Source organism: Rhipicephalus microplus, unplaced genomic scaffold, assembly GCF_043290135.1.
Source record: "Rhipicephalus microplus isolate Deutch F79 unplaced genomic scaffold, USDA_Rmic scaffold_17, whole genome shotgun sequence".
NCBI lineage: Eukaryota > Metazoa > Arthropoda > Arachnida > Ixodida > Ixodidae > Rhipicephalus > Rhipicephalus microplus.
Window position 1 is genome coordinate 5,182,154 of NW_027464590.1, and position 16,162 is coordinate 5,198,315.

The 16,162-nt window shown below is 45.9% G+C and overlaps 1 protein-coding gene across 11 annotated transcripts in view; it reads left to right on the forward strand.

Moving 5' to 3' along the window:
• The window catches only part of LOC142785024 (uncharacterized), a 424,940-nt gene that overhangs the window by 330,751 nt on the left and 78,027 nt on the right, over positions 1-16,162 (forward strand). For all 11 annotated transcript variants that reach the window (XM_075883440.1, XM_075883442.1, XM_075883443.1 and 8 more), the window contains one exon: positions 2,292-2,336. In XM_075883440.1, coding sequence (XP_075739555.1) covers positions 2,292-2,336 — 45 coding nt within the window. The remainder of the gene's footprint in view (positions 1-2,291; positions 2,337-16,162) is intronic.

The following is a 16,162-nucleotide window of genomic DNA, read 5'->3' on the forward strand; positions in this document are numbered from 1 at the left end:
TGAAGATTACCAGCAGTTCCTAAAAACAAAGCTCCAGCCAGTAGCAACGAGAGCTTGTGCCGACTCATATGACTAGTTGTGCCGCAACAGTGATGAGTGTCTACAAGGACCTTAATTTCGGCAACCCTGAAAATATTGCACTCTTTTTATGAAAGCTGGCACACAAGAGGACACACCTCACACATTGGAGTGGCCTCTGTAGCAGAAGTTTTTTCAAGATATGTGCTTGACTATGTAGTGCTGTCTAATTTTTCCCTCTGCTGCGAACGTGGCCCAAAACCCGACAGCCCAGAGTATGCCGAGCGGAAATCTAAGTATTCATGTCAGAAAAACACCTCATGCAAAGCTGGCCAAATGGACGTAGAGGCAGCAACAATTTTATTTCAGCACTCACTTTCGCTTCATAGTCTAACCTTGCTTTGTGGTGGTGACAGCCGGTAATAGAGTGCTTGCTGTCAACGAAGCCAAAGTGTATGGCTTCATTAATGTTCAGAAACAAGATTGTGCGAACCGTGTGCAGAAGAAAATGGGGACTACAGTTGGAAATTTTGTGCAGAAGCACAAAAGAGACGCCGGCGAGCGCATGAGTGGCAAGGGTTATCTCACGGGTGACCTTATAACAAGATTGACAAGTTACTATGACTGTGCTCTCAAATCCCATTCTTGGAATGTGGACAAGATGCACAAGGCTGTGTGGGCTATATATTACCATGTGACGTCCACTAGCGAGCAGCCTAACCACAGCTATTGTCCACAGGGCCCCGAGTCATGGTGCATGCACAATGCAGCCATGGAAAAAAATGGGCCCATGCCAAAAAGCAAGTACAACTCGCCAGAGGCTGTCAGCCATGCGCTGGACCTTGTGTATGAGAGTTTGTCTGACAAGAAGCTCATGCGAAGATGTGCGAGAGAAAAAACACAGAATGCAAAAAAATGAGGCATTGCACTCTGTTATATGGAGCCTGTCACAAAACGACAAGAATGTGCTGTTGAGACTGCCGTGGTAGATGCTAGCTTGTATGCATTTCTATCTGGGAAACAAGGAGTCTAGTTCACTTATTTTGCGTGAACTGCAGTAAGAGCCAACAAGCCAAAGCAGCCAGCGGACTGGCAAAAAGATTACTACCGCCGTGCATCTAGCGCGAAGTGAAAGTTCTTCAGTGGCATTCTAGGCAGCCACAATGAAGAAGCACGAGCATGAGCTTGGTTCAGATTACTCTCCTGGGACTTTCTGAAGATCCTAATTATAAGTTTTGTGGCGGCATATTTATTTTCGCAAGTTTGAGTTATATGCGTTTTTCTCAAATAAAGATTTTTACAAGGTTTAAATTCTGGAATGAACACTTTGTCGCCAATACTCATTCATTGTCTTTTTTTCTTCCTTGAATGCTATAGGATCAGCAAGTGGGAAAAAAATGATGATAAAGTATTTTAGGACGGAACATTATGAAATCTTCTAGAAATCAGCAACAAAAATTCACAGCTAAGAGACTGCGAAAAGAAGACTTAATAACTTTGGCTCAAATTCAGAGACAAGCAGTAAATTTCATATTTGCACTGTTTGAACATTCAGGAACATGCCTGCTGAACGTGAGCTATTCGAATGCAATACTTTTTAAGCAAGTCGCATCCCGAATTCATAAAATAAGAATTATTGTAACTTTTTTCTTGGACTGGTGTAAAAAAAATACAATTACGTGTTTGAAATCAGTATACAAAGCTGAATATTCTCTGAAAATTTTGTGTGTCAAGTGTCAACAGTAACAAATTTTGCTTTCCGGACACATGCCAAAGACAGTTACATAAAACTCGTTTCTCTGCAATGAAGTTGTAATAATAATAATAATAATAATAATAATAATAATAATAATAATAATAATAATAATAATAATAATAATAATAATAATAATAATAATAATAATAATAATAATAGGTGATCTCATGCCCCTTCAGTATTAATTGTACCATTTTGGTGGGCACAAGAAATGAATTGAGGCCATCTCCATGGTCGCCACACCACTTAAAACAGCAAGTAGCTGGCAATAGAGACCACAGCCGCTTCGTTCTTATAACAAGATTGTATATCTTTCTACAATTTCCCTTTATCTCAGTTTATTTTACTCTCGAGTGAAACATAGACCTACTGGTCTTGCAGAAGTGCATGACTGTTTGAGCACTTAACACGCAACAGGGAAAATGTTGAGAAAAGTCCTGTGCACAGTGAAATATGCTAGATATATTTGAATGAATAGACTTGGTGTAATTTTTTCATTTTGTCTGTATTTTTCTAGGAGGCCTTCAGCCCCGTCAATTGAAGGAGTCCTCTACACAGACATGTAAGCGTTATATTAATCTCATTTGTTTAAGTAAATATTTTATTATAGATATAATGCATAAGAGAATTTTAAAAAGTCATTTCAAATGGTGCGGCATCACCGTTGCATGTGACACATAAATATTACACAGTCAGTTGTGATGGAGTTGACAAAAAGTTGTTGCCTGCAAGAATAAATAAATGATTGTCCTTTGCCTGTTTCAATGGCAAAGCTGTTTAGGTGAGCTGTGGTATATGCAGTCTGTTGGTATGTTACATGTGGCCTTTACAAAAACTATCACCCTGAATGGGTTGGTGCTACAGAAATTGGTCTGATCTTGCCACCTGTCCATTACTGGATGGATGGATGCAGGCCGCTGCCACGTCAGAACAAAAATTCCAAGTCTGTTGCATCGGGGGCCCGTTGGACTGCCCATAACTCTTTGAGTCTGGAGCTGGTAATAGCACCCTTCCATTTGGACAGCTTGGTGACTTCAACACACCAGGGCTTGTGTTCAACACACTAAGGCACCACCAGGGCTTGTGTTCTTAGCTGTATGATACAGGCCATGATCATGGTGTAAGAATATGTTAGGTGCTGACACTCGCTGCTCCGCACAAGGGGAGGGTGGGGGCAGATTGCGTACGCCGATTTCCTTCAGCTACGAGTAGTTTCCATCATGCGACTACCAAGTGGTTCTTAGAGAGAAAGGAAGAGAAAAGTGAGCCCCGTAACTGTCAGCTTCAGAGAGCGACACCTCAACAGTAGCTCACAAGGAATGGGGGTGAGGAAAGAATAAAAGAATAGGATTAAGGGTATAGAGAGATAAAATGATGCGCTAGGCCAGTGAGTGAGGACAAATCGAGGGGATAGGAGAGATAGGAAAGATGGAAACACGGTCACAGGAGTCCGAGGACAGGGCGCCACTTGCGAGAGCTCTTGTCGGCGTCGGGAGATGGCGTAGGGCAAGTTTGGTAGGTCAGAGCTGCACTGTTGTCGAAGGTCGGTGTCAGGAGCTGACGTAGGGCCAGCCCAGGCCAGAGCTACGCTGACGTCGGAGATCGCGAGGGCACAACCGGTCGGCATGGAATTTAGCGAGCGAGTCCCCGTCACGCGAGTTGAGATGGCGCTACTGAATGGGACGGCAGCTATTTGCATGCCAAAGAACATCTTTCTCAAAGGTTTGTGGGCATGGGATTTCGTGATTTAGTAACACGTTGCCCTGTGATTGTGAACCCTGCCTGTGTATTTTATTTGTTTAGCTGATTCGCGCTTTGTAATTCAGTGCACGTATACCTCGACGCGACATATATGCATCAGCGGCCTTGTCTTTGGCTGCGCTTTGAAAAGGGCGAGTGATGTTTCGTCTCGAATAGCAAGTTGGTGTATCAGAATTGTATGGAGCATGTGTCGCATTTCAAGGCTCCGCGTAAACCAGAGCGACATAATAGGTGGCGGACAAGTTTGAGAAATACCGAAAGTGCCTGACGGTGCAGCAAAAAACAAGAAAACAAGAAAAGCTCTGTGAAAATGGCTGGCTCTACTGCTGACTTCTCTGAAGCGACGGGGGCCAAAAGTTCAATTGCATCTGAAATGCCTGACACGACCGCGTAAAGTTCGGCAAATTTATTGTGCTTAGAGACAGCGACTTCACAGCATGGCAATGATGAATCAACAGGGACGCATGCAAAAGGCAGCGCTTAAAGTTCAACAGTTTCAGGTCCCTCCACGCTAAGAGCAGGACGCTTCTCAAAACAACACTGATAGCGTGGGCCTATGAGCTAGCGACTCAGTTCCTCATCATGCAAAAAAAGTACATTGGACTGCCAATAAACGAAACTCGCTTAAACAAAAATGCCTCATTAACGGAACTAAACGGGCTCATATTGCTGGATTTCTATGTGTTGCACAGTAAAATTCATCGGTTAATCGAAACAGTGCTTATTGGTCACCTACGGTTAAACGGCACAAACTCTAAACACAGCATAGACTCCCTCATGCCACAGGTAGTCTCACAACCATGGCAACACCTCGAGATCGAGACAAGCCAATCCAGTATCCATTCTCGCTTGTGGCTGTAGGAGCAAAGTCGGCAAGTTGCGGTGGATCACTGTGTTAATTCAGTCTGATCGAAAGGAAGTGGCCGCACCATACACACCCGCTTGATAAAAAGCTACAAATTCTTCAAGAGCTCGATCGAAGCGGCCTGCCCAAGATGGAGGTGGCAAAAAAATACATCCCAAAATCGACGCTGTCACGGATCTGGAAAAACAGAAAAAGATTGAAGGCACTGTTAAGGACGGTACCTTTACATCTAAACGAATGCGAACGACGCCTTATAAACATCTAGAAAAGTTCTTTTTCTGTCGTTCAAGCGTGCACGGACTTCTAATTTGCCCATAAGCGAGGCAATTCTTGAGCAGAAAGCTCGAGAGATCGCCATGGCTCAGCCGCTTCAAAACACGCCATGGCCTAGTCTTCAAAGCAATCTCGGGTGAGAGTGGTGCAGTCAACAGGGACATTTGCACCAACTGGCAACAGGGGCAGTTTAAGGAAATTTCGGTGAGCTTTGATCCACGAGACGTCTTCATCGTCAACGAGATGGGTCTTTTTTATAAGGCGCTTCCATCAAAGACGCTCACCTTCAAAGGCGAAGCCTGTAGTGAAGGAAAAGGCAGTAAAAATCGCATCATTGTGCTGGTGGGTGCAAACATGGCAGGAGATGAGAAATTGAAGCCGTCGGTAATAGGAAAATCAAGGCACCCACGTTGTTTCAATGGCGTTCGACCAACACCACCTAGAATATTGACAAGGCCCCTCCAGGGAGAGCGTGACGTCACGCTAGTTGCCCACCTGCACCCCGGCCGTCGTCGGCGCTCGTTCTCGTTATATCTGCTGTGGGCACTTATTGAAAGCCGGTGTTTCTTTTTTTTGTTCTTTTTTTGTTCCTGGGCGGTCTGCAATTGTTTACGCCTGCCTTTACACTTTAGTGATCAATCTGTAATAGTCAGAAATGCATTTGTAGAAGTGGTTTTATTAGGACGAAAAGCTAAAACCATCCTACCTCATTTCTTGTTCAATGTTTTGATTTTTCTGTCAGCTGCCTTTTTTTTTGTGCGGTGCTTTGGATGGTGTCATTTCGAAGTCTACAAAAGTTGTTCAGAGCGACATTTGTTGCAACACGCACTACATGCCGCACGATAGTCTCAGAGGTATGGCCATTTTCACAAGTCTCTAGCTCAACACCTCCTAGCAGTGATGTGGTAATGGAGCTTACAATGCCACGTTGGTTGTTCGACGCGAGGAACGCTTTTGCATTTTCTCCCTTGGTGAGCTTTTCGACAACAAGCGTTGTCACCAGCACCATGTGCACAGTACATGGCTGCGGAAACTTTAAGCTTCCTCTTGACAAGTTGTCAATCATTGTGTTACCTTCCACATCTATGTTCCTGTTCTCCAGGACGAGCACGCTGCTGTAAAATGAGCATGACAGCTTCTTCAGAGCTGAATGAGCACAATATCCAGCGATATAAGCAACGACCTCCATGTCATGCTTTGGGTTGGAAATTTCATCATTTGAGATGTGAACAGAGAAGTTATGTTGCGATACTTCTGTGTCACTTTTGCTGCTGATGTCTGGCTGCTGAAGCATCAGCAGCTTTTGCAGACGAATTTTCTTTTCAGACTCCAGAAGCTGCCTCAGGGAAACATGATATTGTGCACCAGCAAGCTGACGGTAGCGACCGAAGCGATCTTCAAGAGTGTCAGTTTGAAATTTTCCCAGCAAGACATACTTGAACTTCAGTTCTTCTAAACAGTACCGCGACAGCTCAACAAGGGACTAGCAAGTGAGTCTCAACGCAGAATGTGTTTCCCTTGTCAAGCAGCCACGGCTCATGTTGACGCTGCTCCAAGCATCTAGCCAGTCTACCATGCCACTAAAGAAAACCAGCTGTTGATCCACCGTAGAATTCACTGGATTTTGAAGGGTGTCGTTCAGTCGGCGACCTTTCGAAGGGGTCTTCACGTTGACGATTTTCCACCACGTCGATATGATGTTTATGAAGAGAGCTGTTGAACTGGCACATGTTGTTTTAAGGGCATCGCCACGCGTCTCAAGTGCGTTTGATACAAACGGATTAATGACATTTAACACCAACTTTACATTTTGTCTCTCCATAGGTGTTGGATTGATTGCCTTGGAATTCAGCTTGTAGCCAAGCTTGAGAAGCGATGTCTGCTCCAGTGCATACAGCTGCCGTACGACTTCAAATGATGCTGGTTTCATTCTGGGCAGCCCGTCGGGCAATATTCCTGACAGGTTCACTTCAGGAAACTAAAAGCATATTCCTTCGTTTTTTTTTATTCATCCAGTTGTTCCTGATGTATTTCAGTATGTGCACAGGGTCTACGACATAAAACAGAGGCCGATTGTTGTCGGCTGGATGAGGATATACAATGCGCACTTCCTGTTTCTCTGAGAAAAACGTCATTTTCCGGTTGTGGGAATTGCTGTCGGTAATTACAGCAATGACGCTGAGGCCCATAGATTCCACTTCTAAAATTACTTTCTTGCAGAACTCATGTAGAATTTCGGCGGTCATTTTAGCAACAGGAAAAATGTGAAGCACATCTTTGTTTGATGACAAGAGCGACTGAAGCATGAAAACATGAGCGGTTGTGGCTGTCTCTTGAGAATTGGCTGCAGATCCAACTATGCTGCCCCCTCTATAATCGAAGTATGGCTTGATATGAATTTCATCAACCATTAGCGTCACGGTCTTTTCGTTCGGCTGCATGCACTTCACTCTTTCTCGAATGTAGGAGAGGAAGTTCGCTTCGTTTTGCTCCTTCAGTGGATCGCCTCCATACTTGGAACAAACGCGGCGCAGGGTTGAAGGATGGGGTAAAGTCAATTTCGACGCTGATCTGGCAAAGTTATAGGCATGCGGAGATATGGAGTGCAGAATGCTAGAAAACACTAATGTTTCAGCACTGTAGCGACGAATGGGGGCAGCGAGTGCGAGAGCTATTTGCTCATTTAGCAAACGAAACGAAGCACTGTGTTCTTCGGTCGTGTCACTGTCTTTGGACAGTTCATTCAATAAGGAGCCGATATGCTGCAACACTGACGCTGTTTTCGACGAACTTGCAACTTCAGGCGTCTCAGTCATGTGGTTTTCCAGCTGCTGGAGCAGTGCGGTAACGTCATGATGTCGCGCACTGCGTCTGGAACTGCGCCTCCGCAAGGTAATGAAACCAGCTCTATCATACCTGCTGAGACTGCAAGTGAGAGATCAGCAAGCACAGTGACGGAAAACCTCACGTGTGGTGAAGGATTATCTTCGATGCGGAGAAACATCACCAACGATCGTTTGCCTTGATGGTCCAGAAATCATTACTGCATACAGCAGAAAGCTTGCCTCTTAAGTGTTCGAAAGAGGACACAGCATTTCTCTCCTCTTCGCTTTTTTTTGCGCATATAGAGTTCTTAATCGCTTTGCTCAAGACCTCGTCTTCCATTCGAGCTCGTTTCGAGACGGGAGATTCTCGGCGATTGCGATTCGTGCTCAGGTAGGACGGTTAGTTCGGAAACACCGAGGGTATAGCATCTCACACTAGGCGCACCCTCTCGCTGTCGACTGTCAATGTTTGTCCCAACGCTGCGTTGAAATGTGACAGCTTTGTGATGAAGTCAGCCTCGAGGAAGTGGAGTTCACAGACCTGCGCCAAGCATAACAGTGACTTCATTACTTTCATACGAAACGGGCTAATGGGAACTTTGACACGAGCCTGAGTATTTCTTTTCTATTTTACCGCACTGCCCTACCTGAAGCGCGACAAGACTATCATCACCACTCACGATAGTCGCTCGGTTCAACAGTAACAGAGCCAGAACGCCAGTAATGCGATAGAGCCGGTAAGACAACCAACTTCAGCAGTTTCTCACCTTGGAGTGTATGCTTCGTGTGAAATCCTTTCGCGGAATGGCTTTTATCCAAGGCTTCTTCCGAGCTTCATCCTTGGGGAATGCGAAAACACGCACTTTGGGAGCACTGTCATAATTGCCGCGGCACCCGGGAACACGACAACGTCCCATTACGCACTGATCGATGTGTAATCACATACTCACAAATACAACACCAATAAAATAGGACACGTGGGAACGGACGAAGACTCGGAGCAGTGCAATGCAGTACCAAGCCTAACGCAGTCTAACCAGCGAAGCAGGTAGCGATGAAAGGCAAACCTGTCGTGGCTTGTCCGCCGTTCGGGGTAAAAAAGTGCGCGGGGTGACCAACACCACAACCTGAGCGACACGTCCTCGGCCACTGGACAGTCGGTGATATGTCCGGGGAGACGTTGAGGCTGCCACCCAGGATCCGGCGAAGGACGACTTTTGCGACGCGTCTCACGAACAAGTAGAAGATGCGTTTAATTTACATATTTGCAAGAGAAGTACATTGCAACGTGAGCGTTCAGACGCGCCTTTTCATCACAAGGGCCCTGAGCGCACTCGAGACGAGCGGGCCAGCGAAGTCCAGAGAGAGAGCACAGCGCACTCCCGACACGCTCCTTTTATAGCCGTCCGTGCACGCGCTAGACACCGACTGTGTGTCCCAGCGACGCTGATGTGCATTTCCTGCGGCGCACACAGACGCCTCCCGCGTTCCTGCCGGACGCGGACAGCGTTTGACCGTTACGCCGATGAGCGTCCCTTGCAAGCCACCTCCTTGCTGTGCCGGTCATAACATCGGACAACTAGCGTGACGTATGCCGTCTGGAGAGAGGGGTATGAATGGGCCTTGTGAATAGTCTAGGTGATGTTGGTTCGACACCTTCCCGTTATGTAACATGGGAACGGAAAAGCGTGGATGACCATGGCCATATTGGAAAACTGGCTTCGGGAGGAAGACGCTAGATTTACGAGGCAAGGCAAAAAGGTTGTCTTCATCGTGGACAATTGCTCAGCCCACGGTCAGGTTCAAGTACTCCAAGCCATCACTCTGGAGTTCTTGCCAGCCAATTCAATGGCATTGATCCAGCCAACAGATCAAGGGATTATTCAGAACATTAAAGTTCATTGCCACAGAAAATTACTCCATCATATGCTGCTGAGAGCAGGCAGCGAGAAATGATACAGGTTAGATTTATTGGCAGCCATCCACATTTTGGCTTGTGCCTGGGAGCAAGTGAAGGCAACAACAATACATAGATGCTTTCACCATGCTGGCTTTCAAGTGCAAGAAAGCAGTAGCTGATGAAGAAGAAAGCCCTGCTAATGCCGACATTAAGACAGTATTCAGTCAGGTCGTACCCTCTGCCCCTTTCACTCTGCAGGACTACGAATCAATGGATGAAAATGTTGAAGAGACTGTCAAGTAAATGATTGCCGAAGTGCAAGATGAGGATCAATCTTCCAGTGTTGAATGTGATGACAGTACTGCCAGTTCAGTGGTGCCACCAGACCGATCAGCTAGAGAGGCTGCTGAACTTTTGCAGCGCTACTTTGAGAATGAGACTTGTCCAGAATTCTAGCTAGTTTGTCAGACATAGGTGCATACCTTGTGAAAAAACAACTAAATCTTGCCAAACAAAGCACTCTTCACTCCCTTTTTTTTTTTCTCCTACTCATCCTCATGAGTAAGGTGAGGTTTGTGCAATTGGAATAAAGGTCTTGGTTTACTAAAAAAGGGTTTACTAAATAAGTGTACTTTGCTTAAATGAAACTTCTGATAAATGGAACAGTTGTATGCTTATAAATGGAACAGTTGTATGGATCCCCTTCGAGTTTCATTTAAGAGAAGTTGACTGTACTTTCTTGTTTCAAATTCAGATGCCACTTTTTGAGCTGGCTCATCTATGCCTACTTGGACCAAAAAAATATTAATTGTTGTAGAATAACCAGTGAACAGAAATCGGTCTTCATACAATTTCTCTGATGAAGCCATGTTTTTTTCCTTCTCTTTTATGTTCACTATATTCGTGTGATTATTAGTTTGCCATGCTTTATGTCGTCAAGCCAGATTTTCTCGGTTTTTAGATGTCTTTAGTGCTTCGTCGTCACCGTCTTGCAACATTGCAGGCCCACATCCCACCATGGTGCTGACAACACAGCACTGTTTATTAAGGGGTAGGTGGCGATGAAAAAAACTTTTTTCGTTTGTTGACCTAGAGCAATGAAATTTCGCATGCATTCTCATAAGTGTCTTGAATAAAGAAATATGCAGTTTCATCATGATACTTTGAGTACCGGTAGTTCCCAAGTTGCATCATGCTACGTGGTTTGGCTTATGTGGTATGTTCGTGGAAAGCCTAGCGCTGTAACAAAACATACCAAAAAGCTGCAAATGGTGCTGATCTTTACTCAGAAGAAGACTATTCGGTATGAGAACCGCAGAATATTTTTATCACTTCTCTTTTTTTTTATAGAGATCACGGCTGCCTACACACATTGTCAGAAACAGTGTCACGTACAAGCCATCTTCTAGAAAAAAACAACAACAAAAAACTGAGCCATAAACAAGAATTATAAGATTGTCAAACCCTCAAAAAATGTTTTGGGATTCCGAAAAAAAAAACTGCATCAAAATTTGTCCAGGCAGCCATAAACAAGAATTATAAGATTGTCAAACCCTCAAGAAATGTTTCGGAATTCCGAAAAAAAAAAAAAACTGCATCAAAATTTGTCCAGGCATTCCCGTGCTACACTTTTCACGAGCAATGCATAATGTCCAAAACACACTTGTGAGAAAAAGCGTCGACAGGCTTTTTTTCGATGAACTTTCTTGTTTCTCGTTGGATATTGATGAAAATTGGCCCAGGCACTAAAAATGACTTCACAATCCTTCCATAAAAATTTTGAGGCGATACCACAAACACTTTATGAGAGACAAATTATTTCTTCATTGAACTTCATGGAGGAGATGAGCATATTGTTAAAAAAAAAAAAAGCAGTATTGAGAAAACTGCGTTTAAAGTTTCAACTTTTCTTTACGTCTGACACCTAAAAATTGTGATCTCAGGTTTGTCTTGTGATATTTGACTTCTCGGGCATCTGGTCTCTGACCAGTGTTCCTTGGTTGTTTTTTTTTTCCCATAACCTCCTTTTCATGATTTACAAAGAACAAGCATGGATTTCAAACCAAGTTCTCTGTATGAAGGAGTGGTGTGATAGGCATAACAGAAAGGTCGTAATTGAATAAGACCATATACTGAAATGATTACACATATTTTTTGTGCTGAAGTTGTAATTAGTGTAATTGAGTACTTGATTACAAATAATCACTGAGCATTGCTTTATTTGGAAAAAGGTTTGTTGCATCAGAAAACTGTATCACACCATGACGCCCGATGCCTTCTTTCCAAATAACAAAGTTATAGGCAGAAGACTTGTGGCACAGGAAGTTTTAGCAGTATAATTAATGAAGCGAAACGGGCATATAAAAATTTGTGCCCCTGATTGACACATGCTCTTTTGCCACTCTAGCAGTAAAGCGCATCATCATACAGCCGGTCGTGGAAACTCTAATCTATGGGGCTTTCATTGCCTTCGAACATTCATACACTTCGTGGCGATATCAAGCACGGCTCCAAGCACGTCTAAATCGCATCACAAAAGCTTATTGACAGCACTCCATATGACGGTGGAGTGCGTGGCCGCGTGGACAGTGCAGCCGGCGCGTAATGCACTTGCCGGCGGCGTTCGGTGACGATGCCCAAAATGTGTAACTACGATGACACAAACACGGCGCACACTGCGCTTGGCATCGCATTTTCGAGTGACGATGCGCGAAACTGCTAGCCGCTGTTCCGAGCAATCCTTGGCTTTGAGGGGGGGGGGGGGGGGTGTGACGAGCTTCACTGTGTGGTCTGTTGTCGATGCGTAAAATGCCCAAACGTGGTTCAGAGGAGGTAGTGAGTGATGTGCTTCATTCCTTGCGAAGAAGCACGGTCGCCAAGAGTGCGCTAGCGCGTCGTTTCTGCCCGCAGTCTCGCTGTCAGTAGAGCTAGGGCTAAAGCCAACTCCGATGACACGCCGCGCTCGTAGACCACGCGCCCACTCGTAGTAATCTGATCGTGCCGTCCCTTACCGCTTCGTTGCTTGCGAAGAAGCACATCGCCACAAGTGCGCTAGCTCGTCGGTCCTGCCTGCAGTCTCGCTGTTGGCGGAGTTAGGGCTAAGGACGACTTTGACGACTTTGATGGAAAGGACTCATGTTGTTGTTGCCAGTCTGCCATCTTGGCTGAAGGACTCTGTGTACTCTGTGTACAATATGTAAATACATTTCTTTTGCTTACTCGCAACCCAGGACATTCTGGTGGAGGTGCTGGGTACGAAGACAGTATAACGAAGCTACACAGCGGCCGAAGCTTAGTTTATTCAATGATGGCACAACAGAGTCCCGCTTCCACAGCTGCAATGGCAACGACGATAGTTGCTCTGCCCCAGCTCAAAAACCCTGGCGTGTTCTGCGGGACCTACAATGTCGACATTCAAGAATGGTTGCCGGTGTATGAGCAAACAAAACAAGCAAGAATTATCGTTGGGACGAAACACTCATGTTGGTGAACATATCATTCTATCTGAAGAGAACAGCCAAAGTGTGGTTTGAGAATCACGAAGCGTTAATTGGCAGCTGGAAAGCGTGCAAAAAAAAAAAGATGCATGCACTGTTTGGCAAATCTACTGGCATGGAGGCAGTGACCAAAAAGGAGCTTGAATCTCGCACTCAAACGTCATTGGAGTCGTAGCTGTCTTACATACAGGATGTGTTCGCCCTTTGCCGCAAAGCGTACGATGGCATGGGGGAGTTTGAGAAGGTAGCGCACATATTAAAAAACATCGTCGATGATGCATTCAATCTGCTGATTTGCAAAGACTGTGACACAGTAGATGTATCATGTTTTGAGTGTAAAGACTTCGGCGAAGTGATAGCGACATAGACGACAATGCTGTTGAGTCACTGTGACACAGACTACAAAAAGAAAAGAAAAACATGAAAGACGCGGAAAACTCTCGTGGCAGGAGCACCGAGAATAAAAAGGCAGGAGTGGAAGGGCAGCGCATGGTGCAAGTACCGTATTTACTCGATTCTACCGCGCCCTCGATTGTAACGCGCACCCGATTTCCACCACGAAAAAAAAAAACAACAAAAAAACAGAGGACATCGATTTCAACGCGCACCCATTTTTCTCGCTGGCCCGCACGATCACACCACTCAAAAAAACGACCCCTTTCGGGAGCGTCTTCGATTTAAATATGAGGTACGGGCGAAGCTTGTGCTCATCTGACGTGTAACAGAGCATTGCCGTCCCTGCAGTTTTACCGTGAACCGATGTCAGCACGCGAACTTGCTTCGCCCCATTCTTCTTGACAGTTGTGGTGCCGGGCATGTCGAAGTAAAGAGGCGTCTGATCGGCATTCCCGATTTGCCCAAGCAGGTAGCCGTTGTTGCGCCGCAAGTTTAGAACGAACCTCTGAAAACTGTGAAGCTTTTCATCGTACTCCACCACAAAACTTTTCGCATATGCATGTTCCCCTTCGGAGGGAAAAGCCTTTCCTCTTCATAAAGTTTGTTAGCCAGCACCTGCTCGCTTTAAACTGGCTCCGCATTAGACCTTTTTCCAAGACTAATTGCATAGCCCGCACTTGGAGCAGTTCTGTCACGGGCCGCTGTGCCGCTCGCTGCTCAAGCACATACTCGCCGAGCAGCTCTTTATTTGCCGAAACCGACCCTGCTGCGGTCCACTGAAGCCTTTGCGTGAAGCTTTGCTGTCGACAATCTTCTGCTTTTGTTTCCGCCGGTCCCGCATGCACGTTTCGGGAACTCCGAGCGACCGCGATGCGGCCCGATTTTCGTCCGTTTCTGCACACGCGATGACTTTTCTTTTAAAAGCGGCATCGTGGCGCGCTCGAGTTTTTAGAGTTGGCCCTTCCACGCCGTCGATGCTAATGCAGTACTAGATGACGAGCTCCTCAGCACACGTACGAAGTGCCGCACATGGGAAACACGTAGGCAGAAATGGCCGACGCGCCATGCCGACGCACGTAGGGGGCGGCCATTTTGGATTTGCCGGTGGCAATAGATTGACCGCAATTTTTTTGTTTGTACTCGATTCTAACGTGCATGCGACTTAAGAACTCGCTTAACTGGAAAAAAAGGTGCGCGTTAGATTCGAGCAATTACCGTAGCGTTCGGTGGAAGAGGCAGCGATGCGAAGAACAAATCCCTGTTCCTGCCGACGCCTAGTGCCTCAGAGTTTGTGGCTCTGAATTATCAAGAAGTCCACGGGCCGCCCCAGAGTTCACCTGTACGTGAGTCGTCACGAGGGGTCCCGACGACAACCGTTCACGACTCACCGTTTGACTCTCAGCAGAGTTGATCTTCTATAGATTAAATGTTTGGATGTGTGGGTGCTACTTAAAACGCCCGCTTTGTCCTTATTTCTTGAACCTCGTACGGTGAAGCTAATACACCGTGACATTTTGGCATCCAGGGGACAGGACGACCTTGTTCTCTGTGGCACAGACACATTGTAGATGCTATGGAAATGCAGAAATTAAGGGAACTGGGGAGCGAGTGAGCTTGTCAGAGGCAGAGTTGAGAGGGTGGAGGAGACTGCAGGAAAATCGTCAGCGAGATGATAGAGCGGCTCGGCATGAAGCGGCGAAAGAACACGACCTGATGGCTGTTGAGCGAGAAAAAATACCGGCAAACGTGTGGCCTCGGAGCAAGCTCTAGCCAAAGCAGAGGAACGCAGCCTTCCGCTACGCATAAGGCTTGCCGAGCTAGATGCAGCACCAGCGTACCGAACGCCACCGGGAGAATGACCTGAAGTACAAGCAGTGCGCTACCCTTCCATAAATCTTCGAAAATTTCTCCTGCAGTTTGAGATTGCCCGAGACGACTTTGACGCGTACCTCAAGAGGTTCGAATGCGTGAGGACAAGCCGAGGCTGGGACAAATTACAATGGGCAATCGCCATGAGCATGTGCCTCACAGGAGAAGCTCTGAAAGTGTATGGAAGACTGTCTTCTGACTACTGCCTAGATTATACTCATGTAAAGATAGCTCCTCTGCGGCATTTTCGTCTCATGGCAGAAGAGTATCGTGAGCGTTTCCGAGCGTCAAAACCATAGAACGGAGAGACAGCTACACAGTTTGTAGCTAGAATTAAAGGACATTTTGATAGGTGGATTGATCTCTCGGAGACCCCGTACTTTCGATAGTCTAGTTTAGTTGATCGTCAAGGAGCATTTTTTGTCCAATTGTATAAGAAGTTGGTCACTTGCTTCCGCAAAGGGAAATGCTCCACCTTGGGTACCTCTACCTAAGCAGCTGATGAATTTATAGACGTTCAGCACCAGAAAAACTTGGCCCCGTATTTGCATGTAATCTGCAAATGTGGTCGAAAGACTATAGTCTTGCGTGTGGAGAGAGTGAACAATTTATTTTATGTTCTCCGTAAAAAAATCGGTGGATGATATTCTGGAGGCACTGCGTTAGAGTGCCTGGAGTGTGCAGCGGAGGCGATCGAGTGGATCAAGTCAAGTCACATGTGAGACATGAGTGCCACCTGGCAGCGTTCTTAAAAAAAAAAGCGCGTGACTCCGAGACGGGTGTGTGTGCCCGTCGCAGAGGTGATAAGGTTTAGAACGCAAGGCAACGGGTTGGTGCCACCACCATCGCGTCTTAGCAAAGCGTTAGAAACTCCCCGTTCCGTGCAAGCGTTGCATGGTCAGCGCTGCGTGATAAGTGCTACGGTTCTAAAAATTGCTTATGTATGCCTTTTCTAGTAAAAGATGTACATGCCAGTAAAGGATGTACATGCAGAATATATAC